Raw genomic sequence first — 24,042 nt, 5'->3', positions numbered from 1 at the left:
AAAATAAGATAACATTTCTAAAGTAGATACTTTTATTGTGAAGATCAATTGAAGACGTATTTCCGGCAGTTTAGTTTTACTGTCCAATCAGTGGTTGCCAGATTTGCCAACAAAGTGTGAGGATTGCAACACTCGCAATGTGTGTTAATATCACCTTGAGACATGAAGCAATATCTCAAAACGGATGATGCCATTAGCCACAAATAAATTCCTTATAACTTAAGAGAAAAAGTATTAGAAAGTAAATATTTATTTATATCAAACAAATTGAATTTTTCAGAAGGTTTATTTCAAATGTGAATCATTTCAATTTATTTGATGTATTTTATTTTTTGTTCATTTTTATATCACCTCCTTTTTAAAAAAAATATTTTTGTTTAAAAAAAAAATCCTACAAAGAAAGTATTAGAAGGAAGGAACAAAACTTATTCTATTTAAACACGTTTCATCTTTAGAAAGTTTATATAATATTGAATGCATTATTTTATTCGTAGTCGGTGTCAGGGTTTTATCAGTTAATGGTAAGCAAGGTTTTTTTTTAACTTCATATATAATGAAACAACAAACGTTAAATATATGGAATATAGAAACAATTAAATTGATAGGATTACATTTCTAAAGGATGTATGTAGGTCATTCTCATTCACAATGAGCAACACATTCAATTTATCGAGTCGCACACACACAACATATAAGCCGTGCACTTTCCTGGATGAAAGAAAATCTGTGTAAGCTGAAGAAAAACCCACAGGACTGTTTCTTTGTTTTATTACGACATTGAATGAAGGCTTAGTATGCATTTTGGGTGTTAGACTCTACCAACATATATATAATGTATTTACACACATGTATGCCATACACCTAATCTTCACATTGCTTTTCGTTAAGTTAAATGGACTTTTCTGAACACAAAAAACAAAAATTAAAGCTCTCAATTCTGTGTTATTATAATAACTAGAGACATATCCAAAAATATATTTATACCAACAAATCAGTCAGTGTTAGCAGGATTTATCAAAAGAAGAGTCAAATATTGACCAACTAAATGCTTTGGTTCACCCTCATATCAACATCACCTTTATGTCCCAAAACAAATGTGTGTGTTAGCACAAAACAATGATAACTTAAACAGAAGTGGACATGATGATATGAAAAACACACAGCAAAGTGACATGGTTGCACTCCATCCATCTAACAGGATTGAATGCAGATCATCCGCACCGGAAACTAGTAGCCCAGAATCAAAGTCCCCCATTGGCTGAAGGAGACATTACAGCTTATAAGGTCACGGGCAAGGTTACTAATGAGCTATAGGCACGGGTTTAGCAGATGGCTCGTATATTCCAGGAGAGTAACCCAAGCAGGTCGTGATGGGGGAGTCCTCTATCATTCGTCATAGTGAAGTGAAGACAGGAACTTGTCCACATCCAGGTCAAGGGGGAAACAATCTACAAGTTTCTTCTTTTCCTGCAGATTAAAAAACAAAGTCAGAATCACATGAAAAAAAAAAAAAACACCTCCAGGACAGGGGTGTCAAACAGGTGTGTTCATTTTATGTGGCCTGCAAGAGCTTGCAAAGAATATAAAAAGTTAATTATACAGTTAAATGCCGCTTTACAGAAGCACGTTGTCCCACAATGCATCTCGTTTTGGGACATGAGCACTGAAGAGACTTGCTATTATTTGCCCCAGACTTCTGCTTTCAGACGTAGTTAATTATGAAGTTATTACCCTATCCGATAATAATCCAATGCAGAGGCAATATTGTAATATAATACAATATTTTATATATATATATATATATATATATATATATATAGTCTTAAAGTTACAACCGACCCTTTGAGTGCAACCATAATGCTAATGTGGCCCGCGATGAAATTGAGTTTGACACCCCTGCTCTAGGGTGTCTCCTGAGGATATATTTCTTATTTTCCTCTTTATGAGAAGTGCCAAACAAATAAAGCTTTATTATTATTATTAAAGTTCCCATTCTTGCATCAATGAGGTACGCAATCATTAGGACATAAAAGAAAAGTACCAAAACCAGATGGTTCGGGTGAAGTTTTGGAGGAATGAAATTAGACAGACAACCGGGATATTCTTAGTTTTTCTTGAATGTCAGACATTGTTACTCTGCCTAAGTCCATCCACCGCTCTGTAAACTTGGTATCCTGTTCAGGGTCACCCCGGGCAGACTGCCAGTCTATAACAGGACCAACACATGTAGACACACACTCACACCTACAGAGCTTCCAGTGCACTGTATCCTATGTCATTTGAGGACACTCAGACTGGTTCAGGTTTAAGTTTAAAGACTAGGGATGCTCCGATCGCCAATTTTGGGGCCGATCGCCGGAATCAGTATCGGCCGATCGAGTGGGCGGGGCCTATGGGGATCTTCCATTTAAAGTGATGTTTAAAACTCAGTTAATGGGACTCATTCACTGGCGCTTCCACAAACTACAACCAACATAATTATTACATTCACGAAGTAGATTATTCTAAGTTTACATTAACTTTGGATAATAACGGGAGCCTCTCTCTCTCTCCCCCTACCCTCTCCCTCTCCTGAAAGCCTGTCAGTATCGTCTCATGCAGCTCACTGATCCAGTAATGAGTGACCTGAAAGTGGAGAATAAACCTATTTATAACTAGTTTAGCTTGTTCCAGACGTAGATAAAATAGCTAAGTGTGTTAGGTCTAACTCTTAGTGTGTGTTTCGCTCCGCTCAGTGGAGCTGCAGGATCTCTGCTTCACACACGTTGCATACCGCTATTTTACTGTCATTTTTGGACACGTTAAAATACTGCCAGACTGGTGAAGCCATTTTGGCGAGCTTGTTTTGCCGTGCACAGAGAAACGTGTCATGTATTTTAAATGTCATGTGATCGGCTCTCACGTGATAAAGACCAAGCTCAACTTTCAGAAACGACCTCTGGAGGGATCACTAGAGGAAAAGGGAAAACCCCAACAGGGCCCTTTTAAGAGATAGATAGAAGAGGGGTTGAATGAGGTGCTTATCCAACACGAGTAGTTGGAAGAAACAGTGTATTGGTGGATTGATAGAAAGTGAGTGAAAAACGAGTCGATTTTGATGATTTCTTGTTTGCAAAGATTGAATTGTTATTTTCGATCTAAAATATACAAAAATCCTTTATTGCAGCCGTTTAAATGACAGGACATGCAGCTTGCCTTTGTCTCATTTGAGGGAATACCTTTAAAAGTTAAGAGTAAATAGGCAACATCCCCTTTGAGCTTTACAAAGTAAAAAACGTTCCACTGTTTCCTGACAATTATAAGACCAACCCATTCATCGAAAAATAATAAAGATGTTCGTGATTTACAGTTCTATATCTAACTATATCGGAAAACAGAACACTGAGGAAGCAGAACGTGTCTAGAACAGACAACAGGGAACGTTTAAAACACCATAAAACATTTGAAACATGGCCGATCCACGTGTTGTACTCACCCGCTCAGTGGTTTTGCTTGGAGACTGTTTCGTCTCTTTCTTCGCCTGCGGGCTGGAGGTGGGAGAAGACAGTTTTCGTTTTTTAGAGATCTTTGAGCTGGAGGGTGAATGTTCTCCCACTTCCTCCTGACGCAGACTGTCCTTCAGTGGAGTGCCGGTCCTGGCGATGGCGGCACGTGAGAGGATCATGAGTGTGTGGGCGGCCATGTTGATGCTGTTCTCGCTGCCAGCCTCACTGGCCGGGCTGCAGGTGGGGACATCGGGGGTGTTGGGAGGCAGAAGATGCTTGGGAGTGCCCTCTCCGTCTCTACCTTTCCTCAGTCGGGAGGGAGTCCAGGGACGATCAGCTGACTCCTCCTGGGTACGTCCTGGGGTCCTTGGGAGTTCTGTACTGGCTGCTCCAGGCCTTTTACCAGGGGTGGAGGGAGAGTTGAGCCCCTGGATGTCCTGCAGCATCTCAGCCGCCTGTTTGGCCAGAGAGCTGGTCTTTGAGGGCGCCTTCGAAGCCTTGGGTGGAGGTTGAGATGCCGGCTGGGGGACGGCTGGAGGGTCCCTTAACGTCGAAGATGATGGCTGCTCTTTCACGCTTCCCTTCATTTCATTCTCTTTGTTAGCGGTGACATTTGGAATTTCCTGGGAGGGAGTCTTCTTCTCTGAACGCCCCTCCCGTGCTTTCCCAGAAGCCTTTTCCGTTGGCTCTTTCCTGCTGCTGTCCTCCTTCTCTTTTCTAGTTCCTGACGATGACCTAGAAGTACGAGATTCCTTAGCTTTTGCTCCATCACTCTCCTTATCATGACTGTGCTTCCTGTTCTTTGAACTCCTTGCTGATTTGGAGCTTTTCTCAGTCTGTGAGGCCTCGACCATGCTGGTACTGGTGCTCTGCGGCTCTTGGTTTTGGACGCTGTGATCTTGTTTGCGGGAGATCTTTTTGGGAGGGTCTTTCTGTTGTGGCGGTGTGGGCTTCTCCGCCTCCTTCATGAAGGCCTCAGCGGTCTGGGGATCTGCTGAGCATCTGACCGTCTCTATCCTCCTCTTGGGCTTGTTCCCACTTAAGATGGAAGGTTTTGTTCGAGTCACTGACTGCGTGTTATCTTTCTCCCGCTGCTTCACAGATCCTGATGGAGTTTTGTTTTTAGGTGGGAATTTGCTGGACCTTGTTGTTTTGGCAGTTTGTTGTTGAGCTTCTGCAGAAGATTCAAAACATAAAATCCTCCTGTGTGTAGAAGCCTTCGCAATCTCCTGCTGGACTGTGCTTAAAGCCAAAACAGGTGGAACCGACGTACCAAGCAGGTTTCCAGTGCCTGGAATTCAGAGAGAAAAGGTCAGAGAAGTAAGGCAGTGACATTAAAACATCATTCGGTAACGTAAATAAAGGATTTTTTCCACCATAATATTGCCAATGGCTAACTCACCTGCAGGTATAGACTGTTTGAGTGCCACTGTGGGAGAACTGGGCTTTTCTGACGGCTGTACTGGTACTGGGTTCTGAATGGCAACGAGCTGTGAAAAAAAAAAAAATGTTAAAACGTTTATTGTTTTCCGTATATTGCTTAAAGTATACAACCCTTAATGCAGCTGTTCATTAAACCACACACTACATGATTAAAACATCCTGGATAGAAAGAAAACAAATGTATTGTTTTTGTGAAGTTAGCCGTTAAGGAAATACCTTATGACGACTAATGTATTAATGGCAGATCAAATGATTTACCTGATTTGAAACCACCTGGACCGTCCCCAGAGAATTTGGCCCCATGAGTGAAACAGGAAGTATCATGGGCTTAGCCGGTGATGGCAGGATGAGTGCTGGCACTGCACGAAAGAACAGATTAAAAACAGGGTTAAGCAGCACTCATACCATTAGAAATAACAAAAGTAACACTTCCTTAACCAAAACTCCCTACAGCTCACATCCCAAGGAAGTGAGGAAAAACAACAACAAATAAAACGTACAAACTTAATTTCAAAAGCTGCAACAAAAGTAAATCAACAGGGTAAATGCAGGAATTCTGAAGTCAAAATGTAATTCCTTTTAAGACCCTTTCCATATATTTTAAGACCTCATCGCCACTTGGAGTTTTAACCGGTTACCTTGGCGACACACTTTACCTCACATTCACTATATACAGTATTGATTGTCCTTCCTCCTTATCTTCCAACCATTTGGACGCAAACTTGCATTTCCCCATAACGATGTTGCTTAGCAACTGGCGTAAACGGAGCTTCGCGTGCTATCAAGCAGTGAGCTCGCGATGTCCTGTTCAGATGACGTCAAATCCAACGGGATGCCATAAATAAACTACACAGAATCACACTACACACCTACGCCATGATTACATTCAGGCAGACTGTAGAATACAACCTCTTTGGACAATTTACATACTTATTGAAAACAAGCTACAAAATGTAATACTTTGGAAAATGCTGTTTAATACTTTTTAATAACATTAATTTTCGCTAAATAGATTTATCAACTTTTAATACTTTTTAAGAACCCGCGGACGCCCTGGATAACAGATTGTGAGAATAATTTCTGTCTATTGAAATGAACCACCGTGGTCTCTTACCTGTTGAGAAGCCACGAGATCGCGTTGGTATGGTCAACCCAAACGGGTTATTGGGCAAAGGCTGTCCCACCGAGGCCCCAGCAGGCAGCAGCACCGGTCTGTTTGGAGAATCTGCCGTTGGGGCTTCAGTCAAAATGAAGTAGCTGGTGGCGGCTCCTTGCAGCTCGGGGTTAGCTGCATCCAGCGGGAGTTGAAATATATAATTTGGCTGAGCCAGTGACGTCCCTCTTAATGGAGACACAACGACAGCCTTACAGCCCGGAGGACTTCCATGAGCCTCTGAGTTTTGTAAGCCACAAACCGCCAGAGCAGCCTCATCCAACGTGGCCCTCGGTGTGCCAGGACACCTCAAGGACTTCACTGGGGAGGAGAGATAGATGGTGGGTATCTTGTTTCCAGAAATGCTAGGAAGGGCATGATTGGTGGCCGTTCCCTTTGAAGAATCCTCATCCTGGTTATCGCTGATGATGATCTCCAGAGACACTATGTTACTGGTATCCGCTGCAGCCTTGCTTGGGGTGGTTGGAGGTTTAGGAGCAAAACCAACTGGGGTACAGGAGGAGGTGGGTATGACAGGTAGGAGGGAGGGGAGTGCAGCTGTAAGTGCTGCAGAGGTAGAATGAGATGTGGATGTTGCAGCAGTGGCCGCTAATGAAAGTAAGGCAGTTGTTACCGTGACGCCGCTGGAAGAAGGTGTACAAGAGTCGTCTTTAACACCGCTTGAGAGTGACGTATGAGGTAGGTCAGCATTTGACGTTGGAGTGTTGTTCAGTTCCACTTGTAAAGGAAACAAAAATCCAGAGGGAGCTATAGCAGGTTGCACTATAGATCCTTCAGCTTGTTTGTGCTCCTGGTTTCTGTTAGCAGTTGCTTCCGGCAGGGCTAACGCAAAAGCAGCAGAAGGAAGAATGGTTGATACAGTTGCAATAGCAGTGTCCATAATGTCTGACGGAGGGGGAGGTGTATGCAACGCTTCATCGATATCCATTGGCGTTCCAAAGATAATGTTCTGGAAAGGCGGGGGGTTTTGTTTTCTGTTTGAGTCCCCTGCGTGGCCCCCGAGGCTCACCAACAGTCTGGCTGAGCTGTTTTCAATCCTGGATGTTCTACCGCTGGGTCCAAGGACCTTCTTTAACAAGGTGGGGGCAGAAGACTTCCTGGTCTTACGCTCCGGTCCAATTCTCGTCTTCACGGTCGCTGAATCTGAAGCATTAGCATCTCTTAGTGCAGTGTCTGAAAGATAAAACAAAAATATTTGATGTTTATTTGTCGCCGTCTGGATTTTTATGCAACTCTGTCTTCATTATGGGTATAGCCATTTTTATTTTATGTAAAAAAAAAAATCAGCATTATCAATTAGCATTTGACACAAAACCATATTCTCTGTGTAAAGCAGGGGTGTCAAACTCAATTTCATCACGGGCCACATTCGCATTATGGTTGCACTCAAAGGGTTGGTTGTAACTTTAAGACTATATAAAAAATATAATATATAATATATATAAAATAATGTATTATTTATAATTATATTACAATATTGCCTCTGCATTGGATTATTATCGGATAGGGTAATAACTTAATAATTAACTACGTCTGAAAGCAGAAGTCTGGGGAAATAATAGCAAGTCTCTTCAGTGCTCATGTCCCAAAACGAGATGCATTGTGGGACATGTAGTTTATTGGCAACGTGCTTCAGTAAAGCGGCATGTAACCGTATAATAAACGTGTTATATTCTTTGCAAGCTCTTGCGGGCCACATAAAATGAAGCCGCGGGCCGGATTTGGTCCTCGGGCCTTGAGTTTGACACCCCTGAAGAGAAGTCTCCTTTGATACTGACTATTCTTGAGAAGCTTCCTTCCTTCTGAATTTGCACCAAAATCATAAATCTAACAGTTACAGCGACATTTCAATGAACACGAAGATCCCTTCTAAACTGTTGAATCAAGAAACCTGCCTTGACCTGAGGCCGACAGAAATGAAAGATGACATCTCTGTGTCCTTCTTCAGAGATTCTGAAAATACCTGGATCATCACTTAGAAGCAGTCCGATGGTAGATGAAGGTCCAGCAGAATTGCTCTCTCCTGGATTACTGCTAATATCTCCGTCCCCTTGATCACCAGCAGCGAATCTGGTTTTATCTGCACAACAAAACCAAAAAAACGTTATTAAAAAAAGTTTGTTTTGCAATGCATTTTTCACCAATTAAAAAGGGAGTAAATGCCATGTCGGCCATAGTTACTGTAATCGAAGAGCTCAAAGAGGGCGTGGAAGGCTGGGTCGGACTCCGTTTGCTCCAAAATGTCATGGATGGCATCGTCACTCATGTGGATCTCCCCCTGTACGTGAACACATGTGTCAGGAAATAATGAAACAACACACAGGACGATAAGCACAGGCTAATGGGTTGATTTTTTGAAAAAATAAAATAAAAATGTTTTAAGTCAATTTATTGAACATGTCAGGAACAAAACATACAACAATAATATATATATACCTTTTTTATTTTTTTTCATAATAATAATTATAACAATGTACAAAAAAAAAAAAATTCTCAAATTGTCAAAAGAAGAAGCTTTAAAAAAACGGTTCTGGTCCTAACCCCTATAGCATACATTTTCCTTATAAATAAAATATTAGGTCATCAGCGACATGTTTGTCTTGTTAATTTGTTTGTTTTTTACAAAACAATCAGAAAGAAATAACTTTTACAATTACAAGAAATAACAAATGGGATTTTACAGGTCCTGCTCATAACCATTAATGATTTGGCTCCTAAATAATACTTTCAGTTTAGATAGACTTGTACGGGTGGTTTTTTGAAAATGCAGTTTCCTCTCAACATGTGTATGTTTTCTCCCCGTGTGAAAAGTCTCTGGGTATTATGAGGTAATTGTTGATTTGGGGCTTTGAACATAATTTGAATAGTTTTATATATACATACATTTGAACGTTATGATATGAGTATATATATAGTATTTCAGCACCTGCAATCCCAGGATTTCATCTATAGACTGGTCTACCTCCACCGTACTCGATGGGGCTTTAGAAGTTTGGGGTGGTGGCTCGCTGAGAGATGAAACAGAGGAGACATTAGTACAGCCATGTCTTCTTACAGGCTAAAGACACAAACATGGACATAACAATAACATATAGGAGATGACATTCCCATCTCTCAGAAAAAAGAAGAAACAAAGATAGTCAGTAGGATCACTTCAACATTTCACAAACAAAAATAGGTTGACAACCAAAAACACAACATGGCATATTTATTGTTCCTTTAAACCCACTGTTCGTTAGAGCTCCTTATTTCCCATGTCATGGCGTGTTGAGCCACCCTTTGATTTTTTTGTGGCAATAATCTTTTGCAAAAGAAATTGTATTTTTAATCTACTCTTCAAACACTTTAAATGAAGATTACTCCTTGATTGAGTTTTAAAAATATGTATTTTAGCCAGAAGAATAGTTGTATTTAGAGATGTCCCGATCCGATCACGTGATCGGGGATCGGAGCCGATCACGTGATTTTCAAAAAATCGGGGATCGGGATTTCTTTTTTTTTTTTAATATATATTTTTAATTAATTGTTACAAAACAAAAATGCCCATGTTCAAGTCTTAAAGTCATCCTGAGGCCTTAGTTTTGGTTTCAAATGACACAACATCATGTATGTGTTGCTTCTATTGGGCTTGTTTTCATAGACCTGGTTGCTTATTTCTCTCAAATCCGGCAACAGGGTGGGCGCAGTGTCTGATTGTAGCAGTAAGCTAACGAGTACTGATAAGCTTTATTTTGTTTTGATCCAATGCTGCTGTGAAAGAAAGAAGCTATATCCATGTTGGATAGAATATCCAATTTAAATAAAAAAATAACCTTAAGGGACAACTTGAATGCTTTTTTTTCTCTTAATGCATTGCATAAAGATCGGATCGGGAAAAATCGGTATCGGCTAATTGTCAAAATCAAATGATCGGAATCGGATCGGGAGCAAAAAAAGGTGATCGGGACATCCCTAGTTGTATTTATTAACTGTGTGCAGTCTTCATCTGAAAGCCCGAATAAAATATTAAAGGGTGTTAATGTAGATTCAATATTAAGTGTCTTCACTCTAGGGCTGCTCAATTAATCGTATTTTAATCGCAATTACGATTTTGGTTTGCAACGATTAAGAAAACAACATAATCGAAATAAAACGATTTTTTTTTAAAAATTGGTTTTTCAGTTAAAGCTCAGGCTAATCAACTGTTAACTTGTCAACTTTTTCAATAAATGGATGTTTTCAAAGTGAATGGATAATCGTTTTTAATAATCGTGATATCAATTATTGACCCAAATAATCGAGATTATGATTTTTGCCATAATCGAGCAGCCCTACTTCACTCAATATTGAATATTAGACCACAGACTTGCAACAGCCATGTTGTCAGTCACGTCCTGAGTGATAATGACAGAATCATAAATGGTGCAGGCTGGAAACTCAACACTTACTTTCCGAGGATTTTGTTGATGTTTTCAGCGAGCTTCTCTTGTAACGACCTGTCCCCCAATATCTTGTCCCGGGCATTTTGTATCACGATTTGCTGTGAAGGCTTACAGAGACATGATGTTAAAAATACTCACTAAATTCTTTGCATATATTTCCTAAAAACTCAATGTAAGTGATTGAGCATGAACTCCCTGCACAAGATGGATGATATTATTGCATGAGTGAGAAGTCTCTTTGTCAGTATGACATCTCCACACCTGCATAAAGATCTACTTACAGGGAAGTTTTCATCTGCAGCCTCTTCAGTTTGGGGTTCGGCGTTTGGAGTACCGACAGCCAGGGCACTAGAGCCACTCTGAGCCCCCCCTCTCTTCCTGGGGGTGTCCCTGAAGGCAACAGAAAACAATACAGAAGTGTCTTTCAACATGCACTCTTATAAAAAGGGCTACTGTTAACATCTTCTTTTGTACGTTTGCAGAAAGAGAGCAGCATTGTCAAGTGCATTTGGGTCAGTGGGACAACACAGTGCCTCTTCTACGCTCTCTTCATAATGGGATGGCTTCAACTTCAATACAGCAATAATTGTTATCGTTACCATTTCCGTCGTCCAGGAGACATGGGGCCTTGGGTTAGGGAATCCCCTGTAATAGACACATGTCGCACATCATACAAAGGCACTGTTTTTGAGAATAATGACAGCTTGCAGACATTTCAAAATACAAGGAATTAATGTTACAAATGTATGGGTTTTAACAATTGCACTTTCTGTAGTTCAAAGATAATAGCTCTAATCTGAAATGGTCAGTTTCAGCTACCGTATTAAATCAGTGAAGACGTTTTTTTAAATAGAAGGGAAAGCTTGTTGTCAATTGATTGATTCAAAACATTCATGGAGTACTGCGTGTGTTGTGATACTCACTGGGGGTATTCAGTAAGCGGCTGACATCTTGGAACTGCTGGTGTGTGCCCCCGCCGGCAGCTGGTCGAGTGTGTGTGGTGCTGTAGCTCACGGGGGTGGAGTGGCCCAGTATGCTGTGGGAGATGTTTGAGGCGCTGATGATGGAGCTGGCTTCAGACACTGATGAGCAGAGGACACTACTACCAGCTGAAGTCACGGTCAACACCCGCTGTCTGGCCATGTTAGCCACACCGACGCGTGAACGTGCTGCAGGAAGACAAAGGCTTATTAATATAAAGCAAACCCTGGCAAACAGAGAACTTACAACCTAATGGAGATAGTATTTAATCTAGAATCATAGTTTGACAGCCATGGGGAAGAAGGAAGGAAGGAAGGAAGGAAGGAAGGAAGGAAGGAAGGAAGGAAGAAAGAAAGGAAGGAAGAAAGGAAGGAAGGAAGGAAGGAAGGAAGGAAGGAAGGAAGGAAGACACTTATTCATCCAAAATTGGGATTTCTTCCCCCCTCACAGCAGTAAACATTAACAGTAGAAAAGATATATACATATATATCATAATATATATTAATAGTGGATAGAAAATCGCACAATTAGCTTAGAATTATGGAAGCTATCTTTCAGGCAAATGTATAAATAGTAACACAAACGCAAAGATTGTAGTGGAGTAAACAATAACATATTAACTCGAAAACCAATAAGAGACTTACTTCTTTGAATTGCTGATATAGAGGGTGAATTCTGCAACGATCTATTTAAAATGTAAGGAATAATAATGAAACGATATCAGTGATGAAGTTCCAACACAGCAGAAAACACTGAGATTTGACATTGTTGTCAGTTTACTTAAATATTTGCAGTGTTTTGAAGATTTTAAACGCCGTTACCTTATCTGGTTGAGTGTAAAATCGAGCTTTTTCCATAACGACGTCATCATGGCAGGCACCTCATGAGCAGACTCTTTTGAAAAACAACACAAGCATGACACATTAGATTCAAATGTATTGTCATATGCACAATAGCTAAAGTGTGGTTTTGGCAATGAAAATAGTAATCCCCAGGCTCCTCTAACAATTCAACCTACTACTATACTTAAGACATAAAAAGGAAATTAACAAATATAATAGCCCAAAAAAAACAGACATAAAAGGTACAAGTTAGGTAGGAGTAAGACAAATATTTACATATAAAAGAGAATAAGTTAAACGTGATGTGACTTTTATACTCGAGAGTAAAATAAATGCTGTATACTTTCATAATATATAAAAAGGTGTTTAGTTTATTTGTTTATAGCGTTGTTGACAGTCCCCATTGATCAACTGTCACAAAACAGGAAATGGGGCAGCTTTAGCCAACATGGCTAATTTCCAGCTGACACCCTTTAAAATCACAATATATCAAAGTATGTGGATATGTAGAATGAACTGTATGAAACACATATGTAAATGGTGGCAGAGCTCAGGAGTAAATTAATAAAAATATAGCTCACCTTTTGTCTTGGTAGCGACATACTCATTTAGGATAATTGTTAGGCCGTTCCCAAAGAGAGACTGTGAGGTGGAGGAAAAACAAACCATGAATCACAGATGCACCTTCATGAGAATGAGATTTAGCAGTTTGTTAAAAGGTTCGAATCAGAGACATAAGGGACAGACTTACAAACACACAAGCAGGAATAGTCCCATCTTCTGTGGAGTGTTCCGCATACTCCTTCAGGTTTGGGCTCTCATGGATGAAAGATTGGGATGTGGAGGACAGTCCCTCTTCTTGGAGGTAGCCTGGAGGAAGGACATTAACCAACATCCAGTAAAAAAAAAAGAAGCTCAAACGGTCAACAGCAGCGGTGGAAGAAGTAGTCAGATCTTATACTCGAGTAAAAGTAGAAGTACCAAGTGTAGGAATATTTTCGAAAAAAGTACTGGCATCTAAAACATACTTAATTACTTTATTTACAGCTGGCTAGCATTTGCATGTAATCCGGTTGTAACTAAAGTCCTATTTAAGTGGTGATCATATTGTTTTTTATTAATCTATATCTGCAAAGTAACCGTTAATACACAAACGTAGTAGAGTAAAATAACAATATTTACATTTGAATTGTAGAGGATGTACATATACTCAAGTACTGTTTTGAAGCACAATTTTGACATATTTGCATTGCTACCTTGTACTTTGACTCCACTACAATTCAGAGATAAATCGTGTACTTGTACTCCCCCCACATTTATTTTGTACCGTTACTTACTTTACACAAGCTACCCTGCAGAATACAAAGTAATTAAAACTAGCTGCACCTTTACCAGCTTTAACAATACTTTAATGCATCAATAATTATAATCAAAACATATCATATATATTATTCTGAAATGGGACAATCTGCAATTCTGCATAATGACTACTTGTGGTACTACAAGTATATTCTGATGCGAGTGCTAGATGCTAGTTACCTTTTACATGCAGGTATTTTACTTGAAGCAGAGTATTCGTACTTCTACTATTATGATCTGAGTACTTCTCCCACCTCTGGCTCAGTAACATTGTAGGCTAACAGCTACAGCTACATCTCTGCCACACCACACTCACCCAAAACAAGCCTCGCGACGTCGGACGGTAGCAACATGGCTGCCTGTCGGTTGATACAAACAGTCACCGGTTAGCTGTGTAACTCCATATTTAGGAAAAGTCTCTCATTAATCCGTTAAATCGCGTCAAATCAATAAACCGTCCCTTGTGTTATTGTGAAGACGACTGTCGCTTTCTCAAAAGGCGGGGAACTCAAGTATAACCCGGAAGCTTCAAAAATAAATCCGCCAAATCCAATGTTGGGAGTTGTAGTCCAATTTGAAACATGAAACTCAACTACACCCTACATGCTTATATGTACTTTAATATGAGTGTAATACACCGAACAAGACTCACACATGCTATTAATCACCTTCAATAACATTTCACCTAATCAAACAGCACGTTTGTTTTAACGTTTTTACTAAAGTAACCGGACTCACTCGCTCCAGCCACGACCAGGAAGTTATGTGGCTTCATCACTGCTGATGCTGGGGCGGGAATTTCCTGCGTGCTGTAGTGCGTGTGCCTGCGTACGCGTGTCCGTTAACGCATGTCAAGATGGCAAAGTTGTCAGGAATATAACAACAGCAAGCTAACCAAGCAGTATTTCAGCTAACATCAACTCATGCATGTGTGGCTGCTCTGTATCTCCAGACAGTGCATCCATAAGAGGTCAGTAAACAGTTTGAATGGACGCTTGGTTGGTAATGACATTTAAAGCTACTCTGGCAATGTTGTGTAGATAGAGAAGCTTGTCTACATGGCCAGGCAGAATAGAGGGTGATATACTATGTTAAGGTTAACTTAAAAAGGAAGTTAAACTGCCATTTCTCATGGAAATACTTTCTCATGAGTGCTTAAGAGAAGAGGGCTAAGTCATTGTATTGTATGTATGTATAATCTGTATAACATTTTACTCTGGCAGGGTACTTTGATGAAAGGTGTGCCCTCATCCAAGCAAAATGAGTCTGGCTCTACATGATCTCCTGGTTTGCTGCAGGGGGTTGGAGAATGACAAAGCAACAGAGAGGAAGGTAATCACACCTGCATGTCAACTACATTGAAACAATAACATGAGAAATATTTGCATTTGTCAGCATTCCTACACTTTGACAGTTGTCTCCTAATGCCTGCAGAAAGAAGCTGAGCGCTTCAGACGGCTGCTGAGAAGTCCAGATGTTGTGCAGGAGCTGGATCGTGCCTCAGGATCCAAAGCTAAAGGCTCCAAGCAACTCACATGGGATGCTGTTTTCAGGTAGCTTTTTCGGTGCATGTGCAACCAAATGCATGTAAAGTGTAATATCAGCAATGTCTTGCTTCTGTGTGATTGTTATGCACACTTGCAAAAACTGTTACTTTCTTTTATGCTTGCCTGCCAAGACAACAGGCTTAACTGGTTTCCATCTCACCTATTGTGTTTCACTTTTGTTTCCTTTCATCACTTACAAATCAAATGTAGCGGACTTCTGGAAACCTTAGTGTGCCCATTGATTTCAATGGAAAGTAAACATTCTGCACTTAAGAGTACTGTGTAGAATTTGTGATTTATTCAAATTTGTTAAACAATAATGTATTTGAAACTCTATTTGATTGTTTTTTTTATTGCAATTTATAGTTTTTTTTTTATTGGATTAATTAATTTAGTCTTATCTGGGTATTAATTATACTCAGTATGTTATCTCTTGTGAACCTTAAGATTATTGATTTATTATTTATTTTAGTTTTCTCTTGCGAATCTGACTTCCTTGTAATTATATCAGTGAATTTTGTCATATTTTTAAAGCCCTTTGAGCTGCATCCCATGTATGAAAACTGCTGTACAAATAAAGCTTTATTTTTGCATTATTATTAATACTCTGTATTTTCTCCCATGTCAGATTTCTACAGCGTTATGTCCAAAAGGAGACAGAAAGCATGCAATCAAGCAAATCCAACGTCACAGCAACTACTCTGACTATCCGGAAGAAGAAGATGGCAGAAGTGTGCAGCTTGATCAAATACTTCATTCGTTATGCAAACAAACGTAAGGGTGGAGTTTTGTAAGATCCAGCAATAGATTTCAGAAGTTACTCCACCTGACTCATTCATCTGAGTAGTAAACAGAATAGCAGTTGAACACATTTTTGTGACTGCAGTTACAGCGTGTGTCTCTGTCTCTGCAGGCGGGCCTTATCTAAAGTGCAGTGAGATACTGAAGCATGTGATGGACGTCCTGCACGACTCATACACCTGTTCAGCCTATGGAGAAGATTATAGCAGCCTCTTAGTAAAGGACATCCTCTCTGTCCGCAAGTACTGGTGTGACATCCCTCCTCAACAGTGGCACAGTGAGTGGGAAATTCATATATATTCCAAACATTTTGTACATAATATTATTTGCCTATTATTCCCACTACTCTTATTTGTTGTTTTCCAGTACACAGTATTATTAGTACCAAGGTAGGCCAAATGAGTTTACTAAATGCCCTTGTTTATATGTGTGATCCTTAGATCTTCTGGACTTGTATTGTGATTTGTTCAACTCTTCATCCAAGTCCATCAACCGTGTCCTGGTGAGCAGAGTGATCCACACCCTGGTGCAGGGCTGCTGCATGCAGACTGAAGGATTCAACCACGCTCTGTTCAGCTTCTTCTCCAAATCACTGATGAATGCCAGGTAAAGATTTATACTACCATTTAAAAAAAGGCCCTCTTGTGTATTTTTTTTGTATTTGCATCACATCACCCCGGTCCTCAAAGAATTCCACTGACTCCCCGTTTCACACCGCATCCATTACAAACTCCTGGTCCTCACTTACAAAGCCCTCCACCATCTGCCCCCCCCCCTACCTCACTGACCTCCTCATCCTCTACCAACCACCCCGGTCCCTCAAATCCACCTCAGCCGGTTTGCTTTCCATCCCCAAGCCAAGGCCAAACTCCGGAGCTTCGGGGACAGAGCCTTCTCTGTAGGAGCCCCGAAGCTCTGGAACTCCCTCCCCCAAGACCTCCGTGAGTCTGAGTCCCTCACCCTGTTCTAGTCCCGCCTCAAAACCCACCTCTTCAACTCTGTATCCATAAGCCCCCCCCCCCCTCTCAACCAACTTCCTCCTGACTGCTTTTCTGTTTTGTTTTGTTTCTTTGTTTCTTTTTGGTTTTGTTTTTGTTTTTGTTTGTCTACCCTCCCTCCCAAATGTAAAGTGTCTTTGGGTTCAAGAAAAGCGCTATAGAAATATAATTTATTATTATTATTATTATTATTTTGGGGCTGTTCCCATATTATACGTGATACGCTAAGGGGCGGAACATCTGTAAGCGGTTGACCAATCACAACAGAGCCGGCCAGCTAACCAAACAGAGCAAGCTGGGCTCTGGTTTCAAACAGAGGGTGAAAAGAGGTGCTGCAGCACAGGCAGTATGAGAACAAGAGCTTTTTGAACATTAAAGCATGGAGACATGTCACAGTAGAGACACGGAATAGAAATATGAACCTGTAAATGAGCAGAATATATAAACACTGTTTGAGTGCTATCTTAAAAATCATTGTTTTTTCCTCATCCTGTTGCTCAGGCAGGAGAAACACTTGACTGTGTTGGAGCACCTGGTCTCGGCTCTCAACATCTTCTTGAGGTGTGCGGCCATGAACTGTCGGATGAGGGTGTGTCAGCTGGGAGAGGAGCTCCTGCCGTCTGTCCTGTATGTTTGGGCGGACATGAGGCCCAGCGCGGCTCTCAAAGAGGAGATCGTGGAGTTCTTCAACCTGCAGATCTGTGTTCACCACCCCCAAGGAGCCAAGGCACAGGATACAGGTGGGGTGATAGTTCCTTTAAAACTATTTTGGTTTCTTGTTGAGTAATAATCATTTAATTTAATTTCCTTTTTGATTTATTTTTTTATGAACAGTTTAAAAATATAAGTAAAATCACAAAACATAATGGAGACATTTGAAATGGGACCCCCTGATAAGCTATTTGAAGCTTAATAATAAGCCCAGACACTATACATGATGGGATCTAAGCCTTTGCAGACATTTACATGCACAACAAACTGTATATGACACCCAGGAAAGGAAAAACCCCAAGAAGCATGATAGGAACTCCAACCATTAACTAGTTGTCCCTTCTCTCATATTTCAGGAGCTCATGCTGAGGACTGGAGCCGGTGGCGCAGTCTGCTCTTCAACCTGTACGAGGCTTTAATCAGAGAGATCAGCCATTTAGGCAGCAGGGGGAAGTACGTCACAGGGACCAGACACATAGCCGTCAAAGACAACCTCATTGAGCTCACAGCGGACATCTGTCATCAGGTAACACTGACCAGCAAACAGGAAAACACAATCATTAATTTGATGTTGATTATAATATAATTAGTATTTAAAATGCTGCCTTTCCTTCTTGTGTTTCCTGTATGCAGCTGTTCAGTGAGGATAATGACGCACACGTCTTGGAGGTGACTCAGGCCTCCCACATGAGCAGTCCCACCAAAGGAGCCGCCAGCAAGCGGCGCCGCATCGAGCTGGGCTGGGAGGTCCTCCGGGACCACCTGCAGCCGCAGATCAGTGACTTTGATGTCATACCATGGTAGGAAAATCACAATACAATGTATTCTTATTTTCTTTATTTTGAAGGTATGTTTGAAAACTACACATTTAATATACAAATGGTCTTTTTATTTTAAGATCAGATAAGATAAACCTTAATTGATTCCTGTATGGAAGTAATTCAGGTGTTTTAGCTGCAACGGGAACAAGGGTGAAACACAGGATAGGAAAGACATAAATGCACAATGATAATAATAAAAATAAAGAAATGTAAGAATACAATTTGTAAAAAAAAAAGTTGCAGTACACATTTAAATTGTCAACATACAGTATATACACATATGTGTAATTATGGATATGTTACATATATATACATGTCAATTTAGAAGTGAAAAGTAGGTCAATAATGGTGCAGCCATAAGTACACGCAATGCAGGTTATTATGAGCAGGGTTCTCACGGTCATTAAAAACATGGAAAAGTCATGGAAATTCAAAATGCAAATTCCAGGCCCTGGAAAAGTTATGGAAAAAAATATTTTTCCCAAAGTCATGGAAATGTTACAAAAGTTGCATCAAATATAATTTATATTTTATCTAATCGCCGAAATCGTAATACTATAAGGATAATAAATACTGTATAGTAATACAACGTAAAATGGCATTTAACTGACGAGGTATTTTGCTGGTGAGAGATTTTAGTTGCTTTAGCCCGTAGAAGCTAGTAAGCCTACTATTTTATTTGTTTTAGATTGGCACAGCATGTTTCATATGCAGACCTTATTTTCCTGTTCCATGTTAAAATAAACCATTTTCAGTGCTACCGCTGAGAAAGAGTAATTCTTTTGGTCATGGAAAATCAGGTAAAGGTCATGGAGAAGTAATGGAAAAGTCATTGAAAATCATTAGTGAAAACCTTTATGAACCCTGTATGAGTTTTTATTAGAGGTCAAACCTTTATTGTGGAGGATATTTTTTTGTAAAAAAACCCAAAGCAGCCTGGTGTTTCTCTGATTCTACCCACTCAAGATCCTGTAAAGTTTTTGAAACGCCCTCCTCTCCTCTCAGGCTGCAGATCACAGCCGTGCTCACCTCTAAGTACCCGTCCATGGTGCCGTCCCAGGAGCTGGTCCCGCTGCTGTCCGTGTTGCTTCAGTTCCTGTTGGAGCAGCGGAGAGGAGAGAGGGGCCCGTACGTGCTGCGCTGCCTGACGGAGATGGCCTGCTGCCAGGCCCGCCACCCGGAGAGGGCCCAGGTCCACCGGGCGGAGCTGTCCCGGCTGTGGGGGCGGGTCTGGCTCCTGGCCCTGAGAGGGGTGAGCTCTCCCCAGACAGATGCCCTCAGCCTGGACCTGCTGAGCTCCATCGTCCACGGGGGGCTGATCAACATGGACAGAGAGTTCTGGAAGCTCTTCTCTGGATCAGCATGTAAACCGTCCCAGTGAGTCTCCGTCCTTACAGCTTTACATTTGTTAACGTGGCCGTGTATGTATTTTAGGGTTTCCTTTTCTGTAGTGTGTTATATAGGTTTTGGTGCATGTAAATGGTCTGCAAAGGCTAAAACCCCTTTGTTCCCTCCAGATGGAGTTTCTCTCCCACACACTCCCCCCCCCCCCCCCCCCCCCGCCTGAAAGGCCTCCATTGGACTCCTTTTGTTTACTTCTGCAACATAGTGACATCATTATCGAACACTTGCACCTCTATTGGCTGCTCGCTCTAACACGTTGTACAATATAGGGGCGGGACATCTCTTATCGGACGACCAATCAAAACAGAGCCAGCAAGCTAACCAATCTGTGGTTAATCATTTTTTCTCCTGCATATGAATTTTTCTTTTAATAGCCCTTTTCTCTTTGTATCCACAGTGCTGCTGCTCTCTGTCTAGCCCAATCCCTGCTAAAGTGTTCGCCCCCAAAAAGTATCACTCCCAGTTCGGGCTGGGACTGTGTGGGGGTCTTAGAAGGATCACTGAACCTGAAGGAGACCCTTATCGCCTGGCTGCTGATGAGCGATCAGAGCGATGAGATGGAGGAGAGCTCCAGACCTCACCCCATCATATGCAGGTGTGCACCGTGCTCAGGTCTTCTTGTATTGGCCTTTTCATTGTAATTGAATCATGTTTTAACAATTTAGTTAAACCATACTTTTAAGAGCCAACGCAAGACTCACTTTTAATTTGGCTATTAATTGAATTGTATTTTTTTATTTCTAATTTGTTCTTAATTGTATTATTTTTGTATTCTTATTTTCTTTATTCTTATTTAATTCTAATTGAATTCTTATTTTTTATGTGATTATTTGATTCCTTGTTTATTCTTATGCATGCTCAGGAACTAAGCTCCAAACATGAGATACATCTATTTGTCTTTGATTTAAGATTCAGGTCTGTAACAAAAATACTTTATTATAATGTTGTTCGCAGAGACTTTCCGTACAATCTGATAGCAAACATCCTGGTCTCCCTGACCCTGAAGGACACCAGAACTGGGCTGAAGTTTCTGCTGGGTGCTGAAGGGGTAGAGAGGTGAGGGAAAGTGTTACGAGTGTTTACTAACATGATGGTAAATCTATCTTTTTAACATCCCCTTGTTGCACAATCCAAGTGTCATATGTTGAATTTGGGATAAGAATAATTACATTTTCTTTTTTTTTAAGTGCCTTTTTTCAAGAACAAACCTCCTCTAACGGCAAAGACAACCTGGAAGAGATCGAGAGGCTCTACCTGCAGTTCAGCTTCAACACTCTGCCCTCACCGCTGCAAGAGTTCGACGGAGCAGTGAAGACATCTGAAACTGACGGACAGTTTGCCGTCGTCCCCGGCCTCAGGAACAAGCTGGAGCAATCTCTGCTTTGTGTGGCGGACAACCTGCTCAACTGCTTCTCTCCGGATGTAAGAGGAAGTGTTTGTGTGGATGTGTGTGTACTCTTGAAGTGGCAAACATGTATTTATTCTGATTCTTCCTCCCACAGTCTCAGGCGACCCCTCCGGAGTGTCTGGTGCGCTGCTTCAGTCTGCTGACAGGGGTTTTAGCAGCGTACGTGTCCTCTGGGTTTCTGAGTGAGGAGGAGGCCTGCCGCTCACCGCTCTTCACTAAAGCCAAGGTAACGCTCTCATGCATCCCAGGAGATTCCTTTATTTGGTGGTTAATCATCCCAGCTTCTTAAAGGGGCCCTATTTTGCTTTCTCTGGTTTTCTGTTTCCTGTAGTTGGTTATAAAGGTTCTTGTCCATGTTATCCCCTGCCTAAAACACCTCCATTAGACTCCTTTGTTTACTTCCGTAACATAGTGACATCACTATGTAACACAGTGGCGAATCGTGTCCATCACATCTGGACCTTCTGTAGAAACTTCCCGTCCCCGTCCGCCGCTGCCGTGCCCCGTCCCCGCCGTTATAATGTCCTTCTTTTCGCTGAATTGTCGTCTTGAAAATGGTACTCGCAACAATTCCGCAACAACATCATCTTCACCTGTTGCACTTGCCCTTTCAACGTTAAAAACAATAAAACGGCATGAATTTCTTCGTGGCATTTATCTAGATTCTCTGTCTCGAGCCAGTTAACTACCGGGCCTTCTAGAATCTAGAGTACCCTAGAACCGAGGGAAACTCTGAAAGAACAAGCCCTTTGGCTACAAATCAATATATGATTGGTTGATCAAACTGTCAATCCAAAGGTACGCTCTCATTCAGTGGTTGAAGGATATTCTACCCAGAGACCCAGAACAAGATCTGATTGGTTGCTTTCTTTTCTAACACAAAACCACTGAAATGCGTAGTGCATGGTCCGTTTCAGTAGAAACACTAAATACTAATATGAACCTAAGATGAGCATAGAGCCTCTTTAAATAATTAGTCAAAGCATGTATTAAGTGTGTCGGTGTGTGTTTGTCACCAGGCTCTGGCCCAGGACTTCAGCGGTTTTGTTTCCGGTGTGAAAGTGAAGATGGCAGAGGAAGGAACCATGAGCACACTAAGGTCCGTCATGAAGCTCTGCACACAGTCAGCCTGCAGAAATAACAAGGTGACGAAAGCCTCCGTCATCATGGGATGTATTAAGCTGAAATCTATGTAACACACCTGACTGGTTTTTCATGGTCAGTCAGTCGGGAAGATTTTTGTTGACCGCAATATCCATCGCACTTGTAATCGCAATCATTTCCACCACAATTACACATCCATGGCGCTTGCAATGGCACCAACAGTAACTGGTGCTGGGATGGGTGGTTTTTTTGCCGGCTTTTTGGATTAAATGGTAAAAACGAATGCAAGCAGTCAAGCACATATTTTTTATGCTTAGCCCCTGGCTCCTTCTTTTTTTGGACTGCCTACAGCCTCAATACCAAGCCAATCAACACTGACATATTGAAAATAGGATTCCAAGAGCTATTAGTTATTTCTTTCTTCTTTTCCCAGGATAAAATCTGCCCCATCTGGTCCACTCTGTTCATTATGATTCTGCCGGCCAGTCTGCTCAGTGAACTGGCTGAGATCTGCAAACTGTTGGTAAGATAAAAATGTTATATATAATACAAAGCAGATATTAGTGGCCTAGGATTAAATAAAAAGAGAGAATCACAAACTGAAACAATGAATTCAACTCACTTCCTTCCCTGTCTCAGCTAAGCAGTGTCTCAAAGAGAGTGAGTGTCGTGGATGAAGACGATCACATGGAGGAGGACTGGGACGTGACCAGAACTCAACAAGGGGACGACATCGACCTGTTTGAGGAGGGGGATGAGTCCACCAGCAGCAACGGGACCCACAGACAGCAGGGAGAGGGCAGTGAGGGCTCCTGTGGGCCGGGTGAGAAGAGATAATAATTATTATTATTTGTAGTCTTTCTAGTTGCGTATTTTTCATAGTCTTATATTTCAACAGTTTTTTTACATGGAAATGATTTTGTAAGATTGACAAACATCATGTGTATAATTCGTGGCACAATTCAAATGGGAAAGATACGTTTTCTCTCCCCATTGACTTCAATACATAATTTTTCCGATATAAGGTCCCATGGGTCGGAAGTAGATGGGCGGGACTTCGCCTCTCTATGTTGACACAGGCCTTACATTGACCCAACGACTGTATTTTTTCTCTACTGTATATAATATTGTTGTAATTGCTGTCCCCTCTCTGTGCTGCAGATCTCCATCCAGAGGATAATTTAATTTATATAGCGCTTCTCATCTGCCAAGACAAATCTGGAAACGCTTCACAGCAAAGGACACTGATACAATTTGAAAGATTAAAAAATAAATAATAATAAAAATAAATAAAAGTCGGAGATAGCGATAAAAATGGCAATACTCCAGGTGTACCATGCTCAAAGTTTATTGGAAGGCCCACATTCAGATAACGTGATCTGAATGGGGAAGACAACATTTGGTAGCATTTATTATGGGAGAGAAACGGAACTCTGGGGTTGTAGCCTTTGCAGACCATTTACATGCACAAAAACCTACAGGAAAGGGAACACTCCAAAATAGCAGAATAGGACCTGATCAAAATATGATAGATGATAAAAAG

General features: G+C 41.1%; 2 protein-coding genes across 2 annotated transcripts in view; one reads left to right on the top strand and one right to left on the bottom strand.

Annotated features, from left to right (window-relative positions):
* Nucleotides 1–753: 753 nt before the first annotated feature.
* On the bottom strand, nt 754–14,384 carry npat (nuclear protein, ataxia-telangiectasia locus). The gene is made up of 17 exons (XM_079679259.1): nt 14,022–14,384; nt 13,098–13,216; nt 12,928–12,988; nt 12,326–12,398; nt 12,149–12,189; nt 11,447–11,692; nt 11,123–11,168; nt 10,805–10,913; nt 10,530–10,630; nt 9,029–9,110; nt 8,284–8,380; nt 8,066–8,182; nt 6,043–7,275; nt 5,187–5,287; nt 4,888–4,975; nt 3,476–4,776; nt 754–1,467 (listed from the first exon to the last, which is right to left on the bottom strand). Exons 1-17 carry the CDS (start codon nt 14,056–14,058, stop codon nt 1,387–1,389), a joined length of 3,933 nt encoding a protein of 1,310 aa, XP_079535385.1. The 5' UTR covers nt 14,059–14,384; the 3' UTR covers nt 754–1,386.
* A 128-nt stretch (nt 14,385–14,512) lies between these two features.
* The window catches only part of atm (ATM serine/threonine kinase), a 35,255-nt gene continuing 25,725 nt past the window's right edge, over nt 14,513–24,042 (top strand). Inside the window, exons 1-17 of the mRNA XM_079679258.1 lie at nt 14,513–14,675; nt 14,929–15,037; nt 15,140–15,258; nt 15,881–16,026; nt 16,166–16,330; nt 16,494–16,659; nt 17,553–17,791; nt 18,119–18,288; nt 18,396–18,562; nt 19,589–19,960; nt 20,385–20,582; nt 20,942–21,043; nt 21,175–21,409; nt 21,490–21,621; nt 22,415–22,540; nt 22,933–23,022; nt 23,139–23,322. Of these exons, the coding sequence (XP_079535384.1) occupies nt 14,966–15,037; nt 15,140–15,258; nt 15,881–16,026; nt 16,166–16,330; nt 16,494–16,659; nt 17,553–17,791; nt 18,119–18,288; nt 18,396–18,562; nt 19,589–19,960; nt 20,385–20,582; nt 20,942–21,043; nt 21,175–21,409; nt 21,490–21,621; nt 22,415–22,540; nt 22,933–23,022; nt 23,139–23,322 (2,683 nt within the window). The 5' untranslated portion in view covers nt 14,513–14,675; nt 14,929–14,965. The remainder of the gene's footprint in view (nt 14,676–14,928; nt 15,038–15,139; nt 15,259–15,880; nt 16,027–16,165; nt 16,331–16,493; nt 16,660–17,552; nt 17,792–18,118; nt 18,289–18,395; nt 18,563–19,588; nt 19,961–20,384; nt 20,583–20,941; nt 21,044–21,174; nt 21,410–21,489; nt 21,622–22,414; nt 22,541–22,932; nt 23,023–23,138; nt 23,323–24,042) is intronic.

This window comes from Notothenia rossii (assembly GCF_949606895.1).
Source record: "Notothenia rossii genome assembly, chromosome: 4".
In the NCBI taxonomy this organism is placed as follows: domain Eukaryota; kingdom Metazoa; phylum Chordata; class Actinopteri; order Perciformes; family Nototheniidae; genus Notothenia; species Notothenia rossii.
Note: the sequence above shows the minus strand (reverse complement) of the source record. Positions and strands in the feature narration are given on the sequence as shown.